The 17,080-nt window shown below is 44.6% G+C and overlaps 1 protein-coding gene across 6 annotated transcripts in view; it reads left to right on the forward strand.

The window, feature by feature from the left end:
- MYOF (myoferlin) overlaps window positions 1-17,080 on the forward strand; it is a 160,910-nt gene that overhangs the window by 108,084 nt on the left and 35,746 nt on the right. For all 6 annotated transcript variants that reach the window (XM_070057607.2, XM_070057609.2, XM_008270211.5 and 3 more), the window contains 9 exons: window positions 2,438-2,543; window positions 5,056-5,201; window positions 7,125-7,298; window positions 8,141-8,249; window positions 10,485-10,562; window positions 12,792-12,973; window positions 13,111-13,269; window positions 13,390-13,488; window positions 14,409-14,570. In XM_070057607.2, coding sequence (XP_069913708.1) covers window positions 2,438-2,543; window positions 5,056-5,201; window positions 7,125-7,298; window positions 8,141-8,249; window positions 10,485-10,562; window positions 12,792-12,973; window positions 13,111-13,269; window positions 13,390-13,488; window positions 14,409-14,570 — 1,215 coding nt within the window. The remainder of the gene's footprint in view (window positions 1-2,437; window positions 2,544-5,055; window positions 5,202-7,124; window positions 7,299-8,140; window positions 8,250-10,484; window positions 10,563-12,791; window positions 12,974-13,110; window positions 13,270-13,389; window positions 13,489-14,408; window positions 14,571-17,080) is intronic.

The following is a 17,080-nucleotide window of genomic DNA, read 5'->3' on the forward strand; positions in this document are numbered from 1 at the left end:
GTGGCAGGAACCCCACTACCTGAGGCATCACCACAGCTTCCCAGGGCCTGCACTGGCAGGAACCTGGAGCTGCAAATCAGATCCAGGTATTCGGTACTCAGATATGAGATGTACATGATTTAACACTAGGCCGAATGTGAGCACCTTCAGAAACCTACTTATAACTTAAGTCACAAAAATGCCAAGAAAATTATTTTCTACAGAGAAGAGTCTATTTAATGACATGTTGGCATATGGTAAAGCTTGAGTAAATATTAAAATAAGTATTATTTAGAGTAAATATTATCTTTTAAAATCATAACAAATGAAATAAATGCTTATAACTTAAAAGACTCAAACAGCAAAAAAGGAATAAAAAGTTATTCTCCCTGATCCATATTTCACCATTTGATGATATCCTTCTGCTCATGTACAAGAATATAACATTTTTCCCCACCTAAATGGAATTGTGTTATATACAGAGTTCTGCAGCTTTCATTTTCACATAATAATATATCTTTGGCATTTTTTAAAAAAGATTTATTTATTTGAAAGGCAGAGTGACAGAGAGGGAGAGATTGAGAGAGAAAGAGGTCTTCCATCTGCTGGTTTACTCCCGAAATAGCTACAACAGCCTGGGCTGGGCCAAGCCAAAACCTTGAGCCCAGAATGCCATTGGGTCTACCACATGGGTAGCAGGGGCCCAAGTACTTTGGCCGTTTTCCACCACCTTCCCAGGTGCATTAGCAGGGAGCTGGGTCAGAAGTAGAGCAGGGGGCTGGCACTATGGTGCAGTGGGTTAACACCCTGGCCTGAAGCATCAGCATCCCACGTGGGTGCTGGTTTGGGTCCCAGCTGCTCTGCTTCTGATTCAGCTCTCTGCTGTGGCCTGGGAAGGCAGTGGAAGATGACCCAAGTCCTTGGGCCCCTGCACCTGTGTGGGAGACACGAAGGAAGATCCTGGCTTCGGATCGGCACAGCTCTGGCTATTGTGGCCAGCTGGGGAGTGAACCATCGGATGGAAGACCTCTTTCTCTCTCTGCTTCTCCTCTCTCTCTGTAACTCTGACTTTCAAATAAATAAATAAATCTTTTAAAAAAAGAAGAAGAAGAAGTGGAGCAGCCAGGACTCAAATCATGGCTCATATGGGATATGGATGTCACAGGTGGCAGCTTAACCCACTGCACCACAATGCTGGTACCTCTCAGGCATAGGTATATCAATAGATACAGATCAAGGAGCTTTTAAAAAAAAATGCCTGCAGAGTGTTTTACTAAATGTACCTCCTATAATTTATAATTTTGGGTGTTATTTACTCTTTTTTTATGGCTTTTTTATTTGAAAGAGCTAGAGAGACAAAGAGAGATACAGAGAGAGATCTTCCATCCACTGATTCACTCCCCAAATGGCCACATGGGCTGGGGCTGGGCCAGGCCAAAGCTAGGAACTAGGAACTTCTTCTGGGTCTCCCACATTGGAGCAGGGACTCAAGCACTTGGGCCATCTTCTGCTACTTTTCCCAGACTACTAACAGGGAGCTGGATCAGAAGTGGAGCATCTGGCTCTAACTGGTGTCCATATGGGATGCTGGCATTGCAGGTGGTGGCTTAACCTGCTACGCCACGCCAGCCCCTAGTCTGATTTTCATAAACAATATGACAGTGAGTATCCTTGAAGGCATGTCAGTATTCGCTAAAGAAAATTTGTGTAGAGGTCCTGGCTTTGCTTGGTCTACATATAATTTTGATCAGTGTTACCAAGTTACTTTTCAAAGAAGTAGTATAAATTTCTGTTTCCTGCAGCAGTAATGAGAGGGCTGTTGGCTTAAACACTCACTAACAGGCTTTATCATCTTTGCCAAAATAGGAGTAAGTGGTATCCTTTTATTTTAATTTCCACTCTTCATTTAAAGTGTAGCTGTCTATATTTCTGAATGTTCGTGGGGGCTACCTTTATTTCCTTTGTTTTTGAGCTCCCATTTGGTAACTCTCTATTGGTTTTTGTGCAAACACATCAATGTTTGACATGAACTTCGCTCAGTCTTACACGACTAGCATTATGAACCTCTAGGACATATGTGACAACGTGTATCTTTCATGTTTTATCCATTCTCTGGTGGGCTTTTTCCTATATAACTTCTCATTATGATAGTTAGATTGTTTCATGATATTAATTTGAACTATTTGAAATTGCTGATGTTCAATCGTTTCAACCTAACAAAATAGCAATTTCACATGGTTCGACCTACTGCTAGTCCATAAAAGCAAAAACAAAAGGTAGTTTAAAAGAGAATTTTTGAGTAGCACTTGTGCTTAAAGATTAGAGGTTGTTCTGAGTGGCATTGCTCTCTGAGATGGTATGTCAGCAAGCATACGGGAACCTATGCAAATGTGAGGAGCCATATCTAGCCTCTGCACCCGAAACTATGACTAACTTCCTCTTTTCCCCCTTCCAACAGAACGGTGATAAAGCAGCATCTCCCAGCGAGCTGTCTTGTCCTCCAGGTTGGGAGTGGGAAGACGATGCATGGGTGTATGACATAAACCGAGCAGTGGACGAGAAAGGTAACACTTTACATCTGCAGCAGAGTTGGGTTAAGAGTGAAGCTTCCTTGGGAGGGCAAAGCCCTGCCTTTGTGGGTACAAGTCAAACAGATCAGCTGGAGCTGTTACTATTTAGATAGAACGTTCAAGGGACAAGTAAGTGCTTGGACAGGTGCCAGGTGGGAGTGTCACGGGCGAAAAATAGAGACAAGCATTGTTGAGCTGCTGCTTGGGATGCCAGTATCCCATACTGCAATGTCTGGGATCAAGTCCCACCTTTGCTCCTGCTTCAGCTTCCTGCTAATTCGCTCATGAGAGGCAGCAGTTGATGACCCAAGTACTTGAGTTCCTGCCCCCCACATGGGAGACCTATATGCAGTTCCTAGCTCTTGGCATTGGCTTGGTGCAGCCATCTAGGGAGCGAACCAGTGGATGGAAGATCCATCTGTCTCTTTCTCTCTCTCCCTCCCACCCCCCTTCATCACTGCCTTTCAAATAAATTTTTTTTTCAAAAAAAAAAAAAAAAAAAGTTGGGGCCAGCACTGTGGCACAGTGGGTTAAGCCACTGTCTACAGTGCTGACACCCCATATGGGCAACAGTTGGAATCCTGGCTGCTCCACTTATGATCCGGCTCCCTGCTAATGCACCTGGGAAAGCAGCAGAGGATGGCTCAAGTCCCTGGGCCCAGGCTCCTAAAAGGGAGACCTGGATGAAGCTCTTGGCTCCTGTCTTTGGCCTGACCCAGCCCTGGACAATGCAGCCATTTGGGGAATGAACTGGCAGATGGAAGATCTTTCTCTCTCTCTCCCTCTAATTCTGACTTTCAAATAAAACTTCTATTTTAAAGATTTATTTATTTTACTTGAAAGTCAGAGTTACACAGAGAGAAGAGAGGCAGAGAGAGCGAGCGAGCAAGAGAGAGGTCTTCCATCTGATGGCTCAGTCCCCAATTGGCTGCAATGGCCGGAGCTGTGCCGATCCAAAGCCAGGAGCCAGGAGCTTCCTCCGGGTCTCCCACATGGGTTCAGGGGCCCAAGGACTTGGGCCATCTTCTACTGCTTTCCCAGGCCACAACAGAGAGCTGGAAAGGAAGTAGAGCAGCCAGGACTAGAACCAACGCCCATATGGGATGCCGGAGCTTCAAGCTAGGGTGTTAACCCGCTGCACCACAGCGCTGGCCCCTCAAATAAAACTTTTTTTTAAGTGAAAAATATCAAGTGATATGGGACAAAGTGGCTGGGTTTTGAGATCCAGGCTGAGCCTTTAGGAGGAAGCTGGAGTTTGGATCTTCTCTAGTCTAAGCATACCTCATAATCTCCCTGGGAATGTCACATTTGGACCTTCTCTAGCTCAGAAAGGAGAACTATAAAATGCCTTAAAGATACCTTGTTCAGCAATAATGCATATTACTGACAAAGCTTCTGTTGATGGTGTTAGTTTCTATGAACAGTAATCCAAAGTTGAATTATCAGAAGAGAAAATTGAATTTTTTTTCTTTTAAGAGGGAAATGTACATAGAAAGAAATGGCACTGATTCAGACCATTTCAAGTAGATGAGTTCCTTACAAATCTTGATTCAATCACCCGACCTTATAATAGCCGTCAGCATTCATCAAGTACTTACTGTAGGTTAAGCATTGGCCCTGAGGGCTCTGCATACATTGTTTGTCTTAAAATAGCCCTACGAAAAGGTATGTTTTACCTTTATAATGAAGAAAACGGGCCAGAGATGGGCCCTGCAACCTGCATTTCAGCAAGCCCTGCAGCTGATTCTGAGGCAGACCTGATGGTGAGCACTGCTGTGGAGGCATTGAAGGAAACCACAGTTATTTGGGGTATAAAATACCATAGTGGCACTGCTACTAACTAACTTGAAGGAAACTTACTTAGTAAACAGTGAGGCGGGGTGGTGCTGGGTTTGAAGGGAGGCTGTGGGACTACATGGGCCACACCTTACCCACTGTCCCCTTCTGCCTCTGGAACTAGGCTTTCTCTTAGATGACTCTGTTACCATGAGTGAGTGGCGGCAGGAGAGCAGAGGAGACGCCTTGCCCACAAAGGAAGCTTTCTGCGGGGCGAGCCAAGGAGCGAGGCTGCGCTCAGTTTGGCTGAATCATGAAAGCCGCATACAGATTGGGCATCCTTTACCCAAAATGCTTGGGGCCAGAAGTGTTTGAGTTTCTGGATATTTTGGAATATTTGTAATAAACATGATGAAATATCTTGGGGACAGGAGCTACATCTAAACATTTACATTGGCTTATGTTTCACATATATCATACACATGGCCTGGAGATAATTTTCTACAGTATTTTTAGTGCACCTGTGTTTGGACTGTGACCATTGCATGATGTCAGGTGTGGGATTTTCTACTTGTGGTGTTATGGCACTCGGAAAGTTTTTGGATTTTGGAGCTCTTTGGACTAGGGATGCTTATGTCGGTCATTAGACTAGACAACGTTTTGAAGGAAAGAAAATAAGAACATTTCCTGGAGTTTATTTGTGAATTGACAAATGCATTTCTCTCTCAAGGTTGGGAGTATGGAATTACTATTCCTCCTGATAATAAACCCAAGTCCTGGGTTGCAGCGGAGAAAATGTATCACACTCACAGACGGCGAAGGCTGGTCCGAAAACGCAAGAGAGATTTAACACAGACCGCTTCCAGTACCGCACGGGTAAGAGGGGCCGCAGAAGGGAACTGGCCTCGGGCCTCTGCTTTCTAGACCACAGGGAGTTCCAGTTAACTTGGTTGTTGGAACCATTTGTAAATCAAGGGCCCAATACTCTGCTCAGGGTGCATGAAGTGTACCCACCCCACCAATGGTGTCACCACCCCCAGGACTGGGCAGACATGCCTACCCCAAGTCTACCGATTTGGAAACTCTAGAGATGGGCCCTGCAACCTCCATTTCAGCAAGTCCTGCTGGTGATTCTGAGGCAGGCATAATGTTGAGAACTAATATGAAGGCATTAAAAGAAACCACAACTATTTTGGGTACAAAATATCCTAGAGGCAATACTACTATAGGGCTTGTAACAATATATGTAAGGATTAGATCCCAACTTCACTGTCTCATCTGCAAAATGGTAATATCCCATCTAATTAGGATATTATAAAGCTTTAAAGGGAATGATCATAAAATCAGTGGAAAAATACATTCTTCACGATAGTAAGTGGCATGTTTTATGTGCCTCCTGTAGTTTTAGGTTCTGAATACGCATCACCTACAGTCTTGTAAGGTCTGGATTTTATCCCCATATTACAGATAATGCTCACAAGAGATTAATAGATTCCTTTACTTCATGCACCTAGTAAGCGACAGAGCTGCGGTTTGAGTGCAGGTTAGGCTAGTTCTAAACAGGAACTCTTTCTATTGCCCCAAATGCCTGATTCCAGAGCTGTTATGAAGTTATTTCCTATGAGAAGCAAACATCCTGGGAGTGGAAATGGAGCCATCATTATCTTTGTGCCTCCTTGCTAGCTCAGGAACATGCTCTCAACAAATAATGTAGTAGAGTGGATGAGCTGATGAATGGATGAATCTTGGTTATGGAAGACACTTGGCTCCTTCCTTCCCAGTGAGAACACCAGGGTGAGGTGGGACAAAACACTGGACCGCCACTCAGAAAACCTGGGACTGGCCCACTTCTACTGATGAGATTTCTGGGAGTTGTATCATGTTCCCTAAGCTACCTCCCTTGGCTACAGAACTATCTCATTGCCACTATTAATGGTCCTATAGAGTCAGTTACAAGATTGTGCTTAATCTGGATTTTATCTTTATTCAAAAAAATTTTTTTTTAATTTTTTAAAAATCAGACTCTACAATAATAACTCACATGAATCTAAGATTATAATATTATTTGGTGTTATTTTTATTAAATTCAGCCATACTTTCAAGGTATTTATATAAAATTTCTACTACTAAAATGCCAACCACATGAAGGCAAACACTGCCTGTTTTTTATTGCTTTTCCTTAGCTGCTAACACTCTGTGTTATGTAGTAGGCATTCATATTTGTCAAAAGGGTAGAACAAACCACTGAAAACTGAGATAGTTATTTTTAAGCTGAAAAGTACTATACTCACTAGTTATTAAGTATAGAAATAATATACTCTGGTCTCTCATTTAATTATTAGTTGTTCAGTTACTGTGTTAAACAAGACATTAAAACCAGGGGAAGAAGACAGTCATTTTCCTCGATCATATCTAAAGGGAAGATACTGCTGTTTTCCAAACTGTATCACAACAGCGCGTTCTTAGGAACTAATAAAGTAAGAAAACTGCAGTCTGAGAAACAGTCCCCTTACTTCACCCCACTACCAAGTCTGAATAAAGTGTGCAGCCCGAAGATATGTCCACCGTATGCCATCATCGTGTGGCACTGCAATTGCCTAATGATCTCTCTCTCTTCCCACAACCCATCAACTCTGCAAGGGTCATTCTTTGCTCTGTGTCTTTCTTTGCTCTCAGAACAGTGCTTGGCAAAGAGTTGATTTTCGATGCTATTTGTTGATTGACCAAACAACCTGCATTATCAGTAGAGTCTAAGGAATATCATTGTTATTATCATTAAGCATTTTACTTCTTTTTTAGGCCATGGAAGAATATGAAGACCGGGAGGGCTGGGAATATGCTTCTTTAATTGGCTGGAAATTCCACTGGAAACAACGGAGCTCGGATACCTTCCGCCGCAGACGCTGGAGGAGAAAAATGGCTCCCTCAGAAACACATGGGGCAGCTGCTATCTTCAAACTTGAAGGCGCCCTTGTAAGTAACAAGTAGATGAAGCACACATAATATTGACATAGAGGAAATACGAGTGTTTCATACAACACCGCCAGCTCCATAGAGGGTTCTGTTAAGTGTGCAAAGAGGCAGAGGGAGAGCTCTGCACCCTAGGTGCTCAGTAATTCTTGCAAAATGAATAGATCATAAACATGACAGGTTCTGAGAAAAGCTGTTGCAGGCACACCTGTCTCCCCCAGCACTTTCTAAATATGTCTGTTCCAGAACCCTGTTTCAGGTAATCCCAGGCACAGGTTCCTTGGATCGCATCTTGGAAACTGCGGCTTTTTCAGTAAACCGAGAAGGTTAAATGTGCAGGTGTGAGGGGGAGGAAGCAGAAGGGTGGCTGACAAAATTAGAGGAGGATTCAGACGGAAGCCCGATAAAGAAGGCAGGGAGGGGCAAGCAGGCAGGTGGAGGGAACGACGGAAAAAATGGACGTGAGTGATGGAAACAGGATGGCAGTCAGGGTCCGTTTTGAAACACAGTCTGTTCTGTATTCCGTACCGGCTCCCCTGCCCCCTCCTGCAGCTCCTTCTCTTCCTCCTACCTCCCTCCTAACCCCCTTCATTGTCTTCTGCATGGTTCCTGTTTCTTAAGACCGGCACTTGAGGAAGAAGGACTGGCTTTGTCCTGTTCCTGTGCTTCCCAGCTGAGTGACTCTGGGGAAGTCATTTGCGGTCAGGAGCCTTGTTCCTCCTGAGACATCAGGTGGTTGGATGACCATCTCCTCGCTTTCCAGCTGCTTGAGACGTTCGCCTCTTGGTCAGATGACTGGGTGCTCGGCAGTGTTCTCTGATTTTTTTCTGCCTCTCTCCCTGTAGGGTGCAGACACCAGTGAGGATGGAGACGAAAAGAGCACAGAAAAGCAGAAGCACAGCGCCACCGCTGTGTTCGGAGCAAACACTCCCATTGTCTCTTGCAACTTTGACCGTGAGTTTCCAACACATCTTTGTGAATTCCGCTCCCGTAACTTTTGTCTCAAGTCACCAACTATGATGAAAATCTTGAGAACATGACTTTCATTTTCATCACTTGATAAAGAGAACTTTTTTTAAAAAAATAGTTTTAAAACTATCAGATTTGGGATTAAAGGTGTCAAAATGACTGATTTTAATGTAGTCTGTCTAATAGGCACTCATTGTATTATTTTAATTAGGAAAAATGCCTCAAAATTTAAGTAGAGGTTTGTCTCAATGGTAACCTTCAAGAATTTTGGAATGGGGCAAACCTATAATAGTAGTAAATACTTCCACAGGTCTTAGCGTGTGCCAGGCACTGTAATATAGTAACTCATTTAATCCTCTTAACATTCCTGTAAGATAATGCTGTTATTGTCTGCTTTTCCCAATATGGGAGAACCAAGGTACAGGAAAATTAATAACTGGCCCGGGGCCTTACAGTTTGTAAGCACTGGAGACAAGCATTGAACTCAACTAGTTTAATCAATGCACTGATTCACATGGCTCTGCTATCTGTCAAATTGTGTGTGTGTGTTGGGGGTGGGTAGTGTATATGTGGGTCAGTATAATAACAGTTGCAGATTTTAAACAACAACAACAACAGAATTCTAGCAGAAAGCTGTTTACCAGCAAAGGTGCTGAAGCACTGTAGACAGCCCTGCTTCTCTACGTGTGAAAGGGACCCAGATTTACTTTAAATGTCTAAGATGATAGGCAGTACCCGGAATCCACAGTTTACAACAGCTGTAATTTTCTCCTGGTAACCATGGCCAACTGCAGGCCTCAACATGCACAGGGCCTTGGTGTGAGGACACCAGTCTGAGGATGCCCTGATGAATAGTATTTGTGTGTAGCCTGTCCACATCTCCCATACGGCTTTGCCATGTCTAGATTATTTACAATGCCTACTAAAACATAAATGCTTGGTATAGCTTAACAGGGAATAGTGACGAAGGGAAAAAGGTATACAGATGTAACCACTGTATATATAACTATGTAATACATGTCAGCAACAATGCCACATGTTTCCCCTGAATGTTTTTGGTCCCAGGTGGATTGAATCCAAGGGCTATCTGTATTTTGTTTTTTTAGCATAGGCTTCCATAATATTTTTTAAATACAATAGTCCCCCCTTATCCACAGAGGATACTCTCCAAGACCCCCAGTGGATGCATGAAACCATGGATAGTACTGAATCTGGTGTATACTGTGTTTTTCCTATATGTATATACCTATGATAGTTTATTTCATAAATTTGGTATAATAAGGGATTGATAACAGTAACTAATAAAGATAGGACAATTATAGCAATATACTGGAACAAAATGCATGCATCACTATCCTTCTGCTTTGGGACATTATTAAATAAAAACTAGGGCTGGCGTTGTGGCATAGTGGGTCAAGCTGCTGCCTGCAATGCCTGCATCCCCTTTGGGCACCATTTCAAGTCCCAGCTACTCCACTTCCAGTCCAGCTGCCTGATAATAGCCTAGGAAAAGCAGCTGAAGATGGCGAAAGTACTTGGGCTCCTGCCACCCATGTGGGAAACCCAGATGAAGTTCCTGGTTCCTGGCTTCAGCTTGGCTCAGCCCTGGCCTTTGTGGCCACTTGGGGGAGTGGCAGTGATTGGAAGACTCTCTCTCACCCTGACTTTCAAATAAATAAATCTTTTTAAAAAGGATGCAAAAAATAAAAATAAATAAAAAAACCACAAGCCCTGTGGTAACTACAACAGTGGATCTAATAGTCAAGACAGTTACTAACAGCTGGGCAGGAAGTAAGTGCCACATGGAAATGCTGGACACGGGGTGATTCATCCAGGGTGGATGTCCCACCATCCAGGGTGGGAGAGGGCAGGAAGGAGGTAGATTTTATCATGCTACTCGGAATGGTGCAGAATTTTAAACTTAGAAATTGCTTACTTCTGGAAGTTTCCATGGAATATTTTTGTGCTGCAGTTGACCATGGTTAACTGAAACTGCACAGAGTAAAACTGTGGATGAGGAGAGAGCGCTGTAAGTGTAATCCTACAGGAATGAGGACGGCCTTGGGAAAAATCATCATCACTATTCTGTGTGCTCTCTGCCGTGGAGAACCAGACTCCAGTGACGCTTATCTGAGCATGTGTAGTCTCCAAATAGTCCAGAAAAGTCACAGCTTACAACGTTACGTTTCTTGTAATTAATCTCCATCCTGTTCTTTTTAGGAGTCTACATCTACCATCTGCGCTGCTATATCTATCAAGCCAGAAACCTCATAGCTTTAGATAAGGACAGCTTTTCAGGTAAAGGAAAAAAATCCCCCGTGATGTGTTAGTACCTAGAAGGCGTTAGCTTGCGGATTCCTCATTTCAGCAAGTGGATTTTTTGGGTCATTCCCAACAACAAAAGCCCTTTTCATTATGAGATTAATTTGATTTGCATGGAATAAACTCCTCAGTCATTAGATCAATAAAGAGTGAGTCAGGCACTGCTGCTGGGTGCCAGGGATACACAGAAGATCTGTGATCTTTAATTCCAATAATCATTAATTGATTAGTTAATAAAAAGGATCAGGAAGGGCAATTTACACACAAAGCCGTCTTTATTCCTGAGCCCTTGGGTTGATTGGTAAAGTAAGATCCTTTAAATGGTTGTAGCTCTTTCAAGGTTAAAGGAAAAACAAAAAAAGATGACGAGTTCACCCAGTTTCCTCCAGCACCAGGTTTGGAGCAGTTCGGAGTCCATGTTTACCTCCTTTGCTGCTTGTTCTCCAAATTCCCATCACCATTAAACCACAAGGCCTTATCACCCTTAGAGATCACTTTTGGACTGGTTCCAACAGGCAGGTTATTGGCAGGAGAAGGGTTTGCATGGGGGAGGTGGGACTTCCTGCCTGGAGACTTATGCTCTTGCCTGTGGAACCATGAGTAGCTAGTTCTAGAGCCATCCTGGGATGGGGAGGTGGGGAGGGAGGTGGGGGGAACAAGACATTCCATTTCAGGATGAGATACCCAGCAAAGCTTCCTTGGGCCTTCTGTGGAAACAGCTCTTAAGGCCTGACACTCTGGTGCACTCAAATCAATTCTGAAACGTGTCCCAAGCACTAATATTAGCCAACATGGATGAATGGTTTCCTTTACTCACAGACCAGATTTAAGTTACCCCCTAATACACAGATCCAAAATGTTTTCTGAAGTCATTTTCAAATATTCTCCACCAGGGGGCACTCCATCACTGAAAGTCAAAGAATTCTTTGACATGGTTTCGCAACACTACATTTCTTGCAGTTTGAGATGCAATACTTTATCGTCAGGGCAAAAGCAAAGAGTTCCATGTATATGATGATTTCTTGAACTGCTAAAAGCCTAACACCCTTCTAGAATTTCAGATTAGACATTAGGTCATTGCTCAGAGAGGTCAGAACCTAGAACCAACTATAAAAAAGTTTGGTGAAATTGTTTAGCGTGCAGAACACAGATTACTTATTAGTACACAAGATGGCCCTCATCCCATTCTCAACACAGTGAGACAGCATTTTCTGCTATCACAGATTGTAAACTCTGTGAGCACTCAATAAACATTTGTTGACTCAATGATTACCATAGAAATAAGGCACAATGGCAGTACCTAGCATTTACCAAACACTCCCCCTGTGATGGACTCGGCCCTAAGTAGATTACATTCTTTATATTGTTTCACCCGCTCAGCACTACAGCAGACGTTTTTTTTTTTTTTTTTTTTTTTTTTGACAGGCAGAGTGGACAGTGAGAGAGAGAGAGACAGAGAGAAAGGTCTTCCTTTGCCGTTGGTTCACCCTCCAATGGCCGCCGCGGCCGGCGCGCTGCAGCCGGCGTACCGCGCTGATCCGATGGCAGGAGCCAGGAGCCAGGTGCTTTTCCTGGTCTCCCATGGGGTGCAGGGCCCAAGCACCTGGGCCATCCTCCACTGCACTCCCTGGCCACAGCAGAGGGCTGGCCTGGAAGAGGGGCAACCGGGACAGAATCCGGCGCCCCGACCGGGACTAGAACCCGGTGTGCCGGCGCCGCTAGGCGGAGGATTAGCCTAGTGAGCCGCGGCGCTGGCCTACAGCAGACGTTTTTTACTTCAATTTTGTGGAGGAGGGAACCAAAGGCTAGGAGGATGACGTAGTCCCTGCCTCTAGGGACTAGAGATGTGACAGGGATAGAGGTGGGGTTTGAACCCACGTGTATCTGATTTCACAGCCCGCACTCAACCACAGGACAGTACACTGGCAGAGAAAGAGGGGGTGCCTCCTTAGCCTTGGTGGGGATGTTCCCCAGAAAGGGAGTACTCTGCACACTTCATGCCTTCAGTTCAGGTGCCTCTGGGCGGTGCTGTTCCCTATCATTATGTCATCTACCCCACCACATCCTGCTCTCTGAATCCCAGTGCCACGTGGGTGGCAAGAGTCCCAGCTTATCGGATCCAGAGGGAAAGCCTACAGGTGAAACAAGGGGCCATGGGGACCTGGACTTAGCCTTGACCCCACTGTGATTCTTTGCCTGTTTCAGATCCATATGCTCATGTCTCCTTCCTCCATCGAAGCAAAACCACTGAGATCATCCACTCCACCCTGAATCCCACGTGGGACCAAACAATTATATTCGATGAAGTTGAAATCTACGGGGAACCCCAAACAGTTCTACAGGATCCACCCAAAGTGGTCATAGAACTTTTTGACAATGACCAAGTGGTAGGGTATTTAGAATTTCTCATGTGGGTTGTGTATGTGTGTGTGTGTGTGTGTGTGTGTGTGTGAGAGAGAGAGAGAGAGAGAGAGAATGTGGGGGGCTATGTGTTCAGGACCTGAAGGCTCACTTGGTTCTCTAGGGCAAAGATGAATTTTTGGGAAGAAGCATTTGCTCCCCTCTGGTGAAACTGAACTCAGAAATGGACGTCACACCCAAACTCCTCTGGCACCCAGTACTGAATGGAGACAAGGCCTGCGGAGACGTCCTGGTTACCGCAGAGCTGATTTTGAGGGACAAGGTACACTGCCGCTTTCTCACGCATTGAAACTTTCAGCTGCTTCAAGCTCCTGTGAGCAATTCTAGTCACGATTTTCTTCAAATAAAGGGAACCACTGACATTTCCCTGTTCATTTCACAGGACGGCACCAACCTTCCCATCCTGCCCTCTCAGAGAGCACCAAATCTGTATATGGTCCCCCAGGGCATCAGGCCCGTGGTTCAGCTCACCGCTATTGAGGTTCGTGGCTCTCTCAGTTTGGTTGATCCCAGCAGATGGAGCGGGAATCCTTCATGTCAGAGGTGGAATCCTGCTCCGTGTCTGTCTTGCTGTCTCTACATCCTAGAGAATGTGTGCAAACACTTGAAATAGTCACGGGAATAGAAGGCTGTGGAGGAAACAAGGAGAGCTCCATTTCCGCATTCCTGAGAGACTAAAGTCCTCACGCGCTAGGAGCCAGCATATTTCTGAATTTGGGGGATCACTTGAAGAACTGGAGAGGGAAGGTGGACAGGAAGAGAGAGGAAGAGTGAGCAGAGTAGGCCTGAGAGGGAGGCGGAGGTGGAGGTGGAGTGGGAGTGGTGATGTGTTGCGTGATCGGGGCAGATTCAGGCTGGTGGAGTGAACCCGGTAGCTTGATGGACAATGTCTGATCCAACATCAAGGCCCCTCACATCCTATCAAACAGCTATTACCTTAAGATTTCTGTCCTCTAACTGTCTTGCTAAAAATTCTCAAAAACTAAGGCTTTTAAACAACAATTATTGTTGAATGCCTGTCTGTCAGACACTATGTTAAGTTGACACTTGAACCCCAGGCTAACCCTATGCCGGATAATTCTGTGAGTCCTATTTGCAGGATGGGCATGGACAGTGTAATTCCCTTACAGGTGTTCTCCTAGCTGGTCTGTAGCACAGGCAGGATTTGGGCCCTGTGTTCTTAACTGCTCTGCCCTTACAGTGGCTCAGGACGGAGCAAGGGACAAAATCCCACTCTGCTTGGTTTCCAGACTTTCTAGGGTCACATTCCCAGATATTTTAGGCAAAGCTGTTCGAATCAACCTTAAAGACTTCACCAGTTATCAGGAAAGGATTTTTCCTTTTGAATATTACTTCTAGTATGCTGGCTTCCCATCCCTTATCTTTCAATTGTTTTCTTAGATTCTAGCTTGGGGCCTCAGAAACATGAAAAACTACCAGATGGCTTCTGTCACATCGCCCAGTCTCATTGTGGAGTGTGGAGGGGAAAGGGTAGAATCGGTGGTGATCAAAAACCTTAAGAAGACGCCCAACTTTCCAAGTTCTGTTCTCTTCATGAAAGTGGTACAGTATCAGTCTATGTAACTGTGTGTGCTGAATAGAGTTGTATTTGAAATATGAATACATTGTCAATGAATTTTCTCCCTTAGATCACCATGCTGTAGTAATGATTTCTTAAAGATTCAGATCCCCACTTGGCATAGAGGTTAGGAGGCCCTTTGGGATGCCTGCTTCCTATACCAGAGGGCCTGGGTTTGAGTTCTGGCTCCAGCATCCTGCTACTGTGCACCCTGAGAGGCAGCAGGTGATGGTCCCTGCCACCCACATGTCAGACCTGATTGAGTTACAGCTGCTAGCTTCAGCCTTGCCTAGCCCCATCTGTGGTGGCTACTGCAAATTAACCAGCACGTGGGAGTTCACTCTCTCTCTCTCTCTCTCTCTCTGTGCCTCTAAAATTAAAAAACAATTTTTTTAAACTTCAAACAACTTCACTAACACAAAAGTATCTATAAGCAATACTTAACTTATTTCTCCAGTAAACTTTGCATCTAGTCAGCTCTCTATCCAAACTCTTGGTCAAACCCCTGAGGGCGAAATATTAACCTGAAATCAGTCTCCAAGATGCACAGGGACCAGAACCCTCTGGATAAGGTCTGGCTATCTGGGGAAGGGGCTTCTGTGGAAGAACCCATTAGGGGCGTTGGGTCCATGACCCCAACAACCAGACTGTGCCCTGGGATGGTACTCTTCTATATAATGAAGGTCAAAATAAAGACATTTGCTTAGCTTGAAGAAGTAGAGAGCCTAGAACCTTCCATTCCTTTCCCCACCACAGTTGTTTTTCTGCCCCTGGTGACCCCAAAACACTGCTCTTGAACTCTTAAGACCATGGGGTTTAACCTCCCATTTTCCAGATGAGGAAACTGAGGCCAAAAGAGGGGAAGTGATTTATCCAACCTCACAGTGAGTGTTAGGCCACCCTTCTATGATGCAGTGGCATGTCCAGACCATAACAGCTCTGTCTCAGTGCCAGTGCATTCAGACCTGGACATTTCGTCTCCAACCTTGGGGAGAGGACACTTTCTTCCCTCTTGCACCCACTTTGAAGGAGCCAAGAGGTTAACTATTTACACTGGAGGATATGACTAGTAAGCAGTGGGCCATGGTCTGGGCTTTGGTCCTTCCAGCTCCATACCCTGTGATCTTCCCCTAAAATGCTGCAGGTGGAGCCACCCTCCTACTCCAAGTCAGAATCCCAAGGTGGTTATCCCTGGGCCACCCCACCTATGCTTGCTCACTCCCAACCCCTTCCCCTCCTTCCAAGAGGAGGCAAGGAAACCACTGAGAGAGTCCCAGCTTTTATTCCTTTGTAAGGCGAGAGATAGAAACTCACTTGTAAGATACACCAAGCAGGCCCCTAGGCCAGCCCATGATTCCCTAATCAGGCAGCAACATCAAGGTCATGAAATTTCACATGCAGGAACCAAGAGGAGTCGAGGAAAATGAGCATCCCATGTTGGCACTGGACTTCCAGGGCTCCAAGACTTCCGGCCATAGTTATTTCCATGGAAGGTTCAGTTTTATCTTGATCATTGCTAACTTCTGCTCAGGACTTGGCTAGTAGATCACCAACATTCTGGGCTTGTTAGCCTTGTGCAGGCAGAATTTAGGGTCAGTGGTGAAGAACCCTGATTCCATCTCACATGAGTTAACACATACTGAACACTGGTTGCAGGCCAGGTACTATTTTAAATACTTGACATGCAAGTACAGGGGCACTGGAAAAAGTCCATGCAATTAAAAGATAACAATGAAAAACCACAAGTTCTCAATATATGTTCCATCAATTTCCAGACACTTTTGTAAGTAGTGATACCAGCCATTTGAAGATAAACGAGTGCCCTTTAAGGAATATTTTTTTTTCTTTTTTAAGGATTTATAAACAAAAAAAGTTATGAGGAGCCAAATCAATACTGTAAGGTGGATACCTGAGCTAATGATTTCCAGTCAAAAGTTTTGCAAAACCGCCCTTGTTTGATAAGAAGAATGAGCAGAAGAATTGTCATGGTAGAGAAGGGCTGTCCACACATACTGCTGCTGAAGTTTTGGCTAACTTGCTCAAAACACACTCCTAATAAGCAAATATTGTTGTTGACCCCCAAGAAGTTCCACAGGCAAAAAGCCTTGAGCGTCCTGAAGACCTATGCCATGACCTTTGCTTGTGACCAGTTCCTTTTTTTGACTGGACCGCTTCTGCCTCTTAGTAGCTATTGCTCTGATTGTGCTTTGTCTTCAGGATCATACTGGTAAAGCCATGTTTCGGCTCTCACTACAGTTCTTTGAATAAATGTCCCAGGATCTCATCCCACTTGTTTAAAGTTTCCATTGAAAACTTTGCTCTTGTCTGCAGCTGATTTGGGCCCACCCAAATGTTTTGGTACCTACTAAGCAGAAAGTTGGCCCCACTTTAATTTTTCAGCCAGAATCATGTAAGTTGGCCAAATTGGGATGTCTCTTGTATTCTGGTCATTTCTGCCATTAACCATCAGTCCTTTTTTGTTAGAGAACCAACA

Source organism: Oryctolagus cuniculus, chromosome 15 (assembly GCF_051225735.1).
Source record: "Oryctolagus cuniculus isolate XC-2025 breed Fujian yellow rabbit chromosome 15, ASM5122573v1, whole genome shotgun sequence".
Taxonomy (NCBI): domain Eukaryota; kingdom Metazoa; phylum Chordata; class Mammalia; order Lagomorpha; family Leporidae; genus Oryctolagus; species Oryctolagus cuniculus.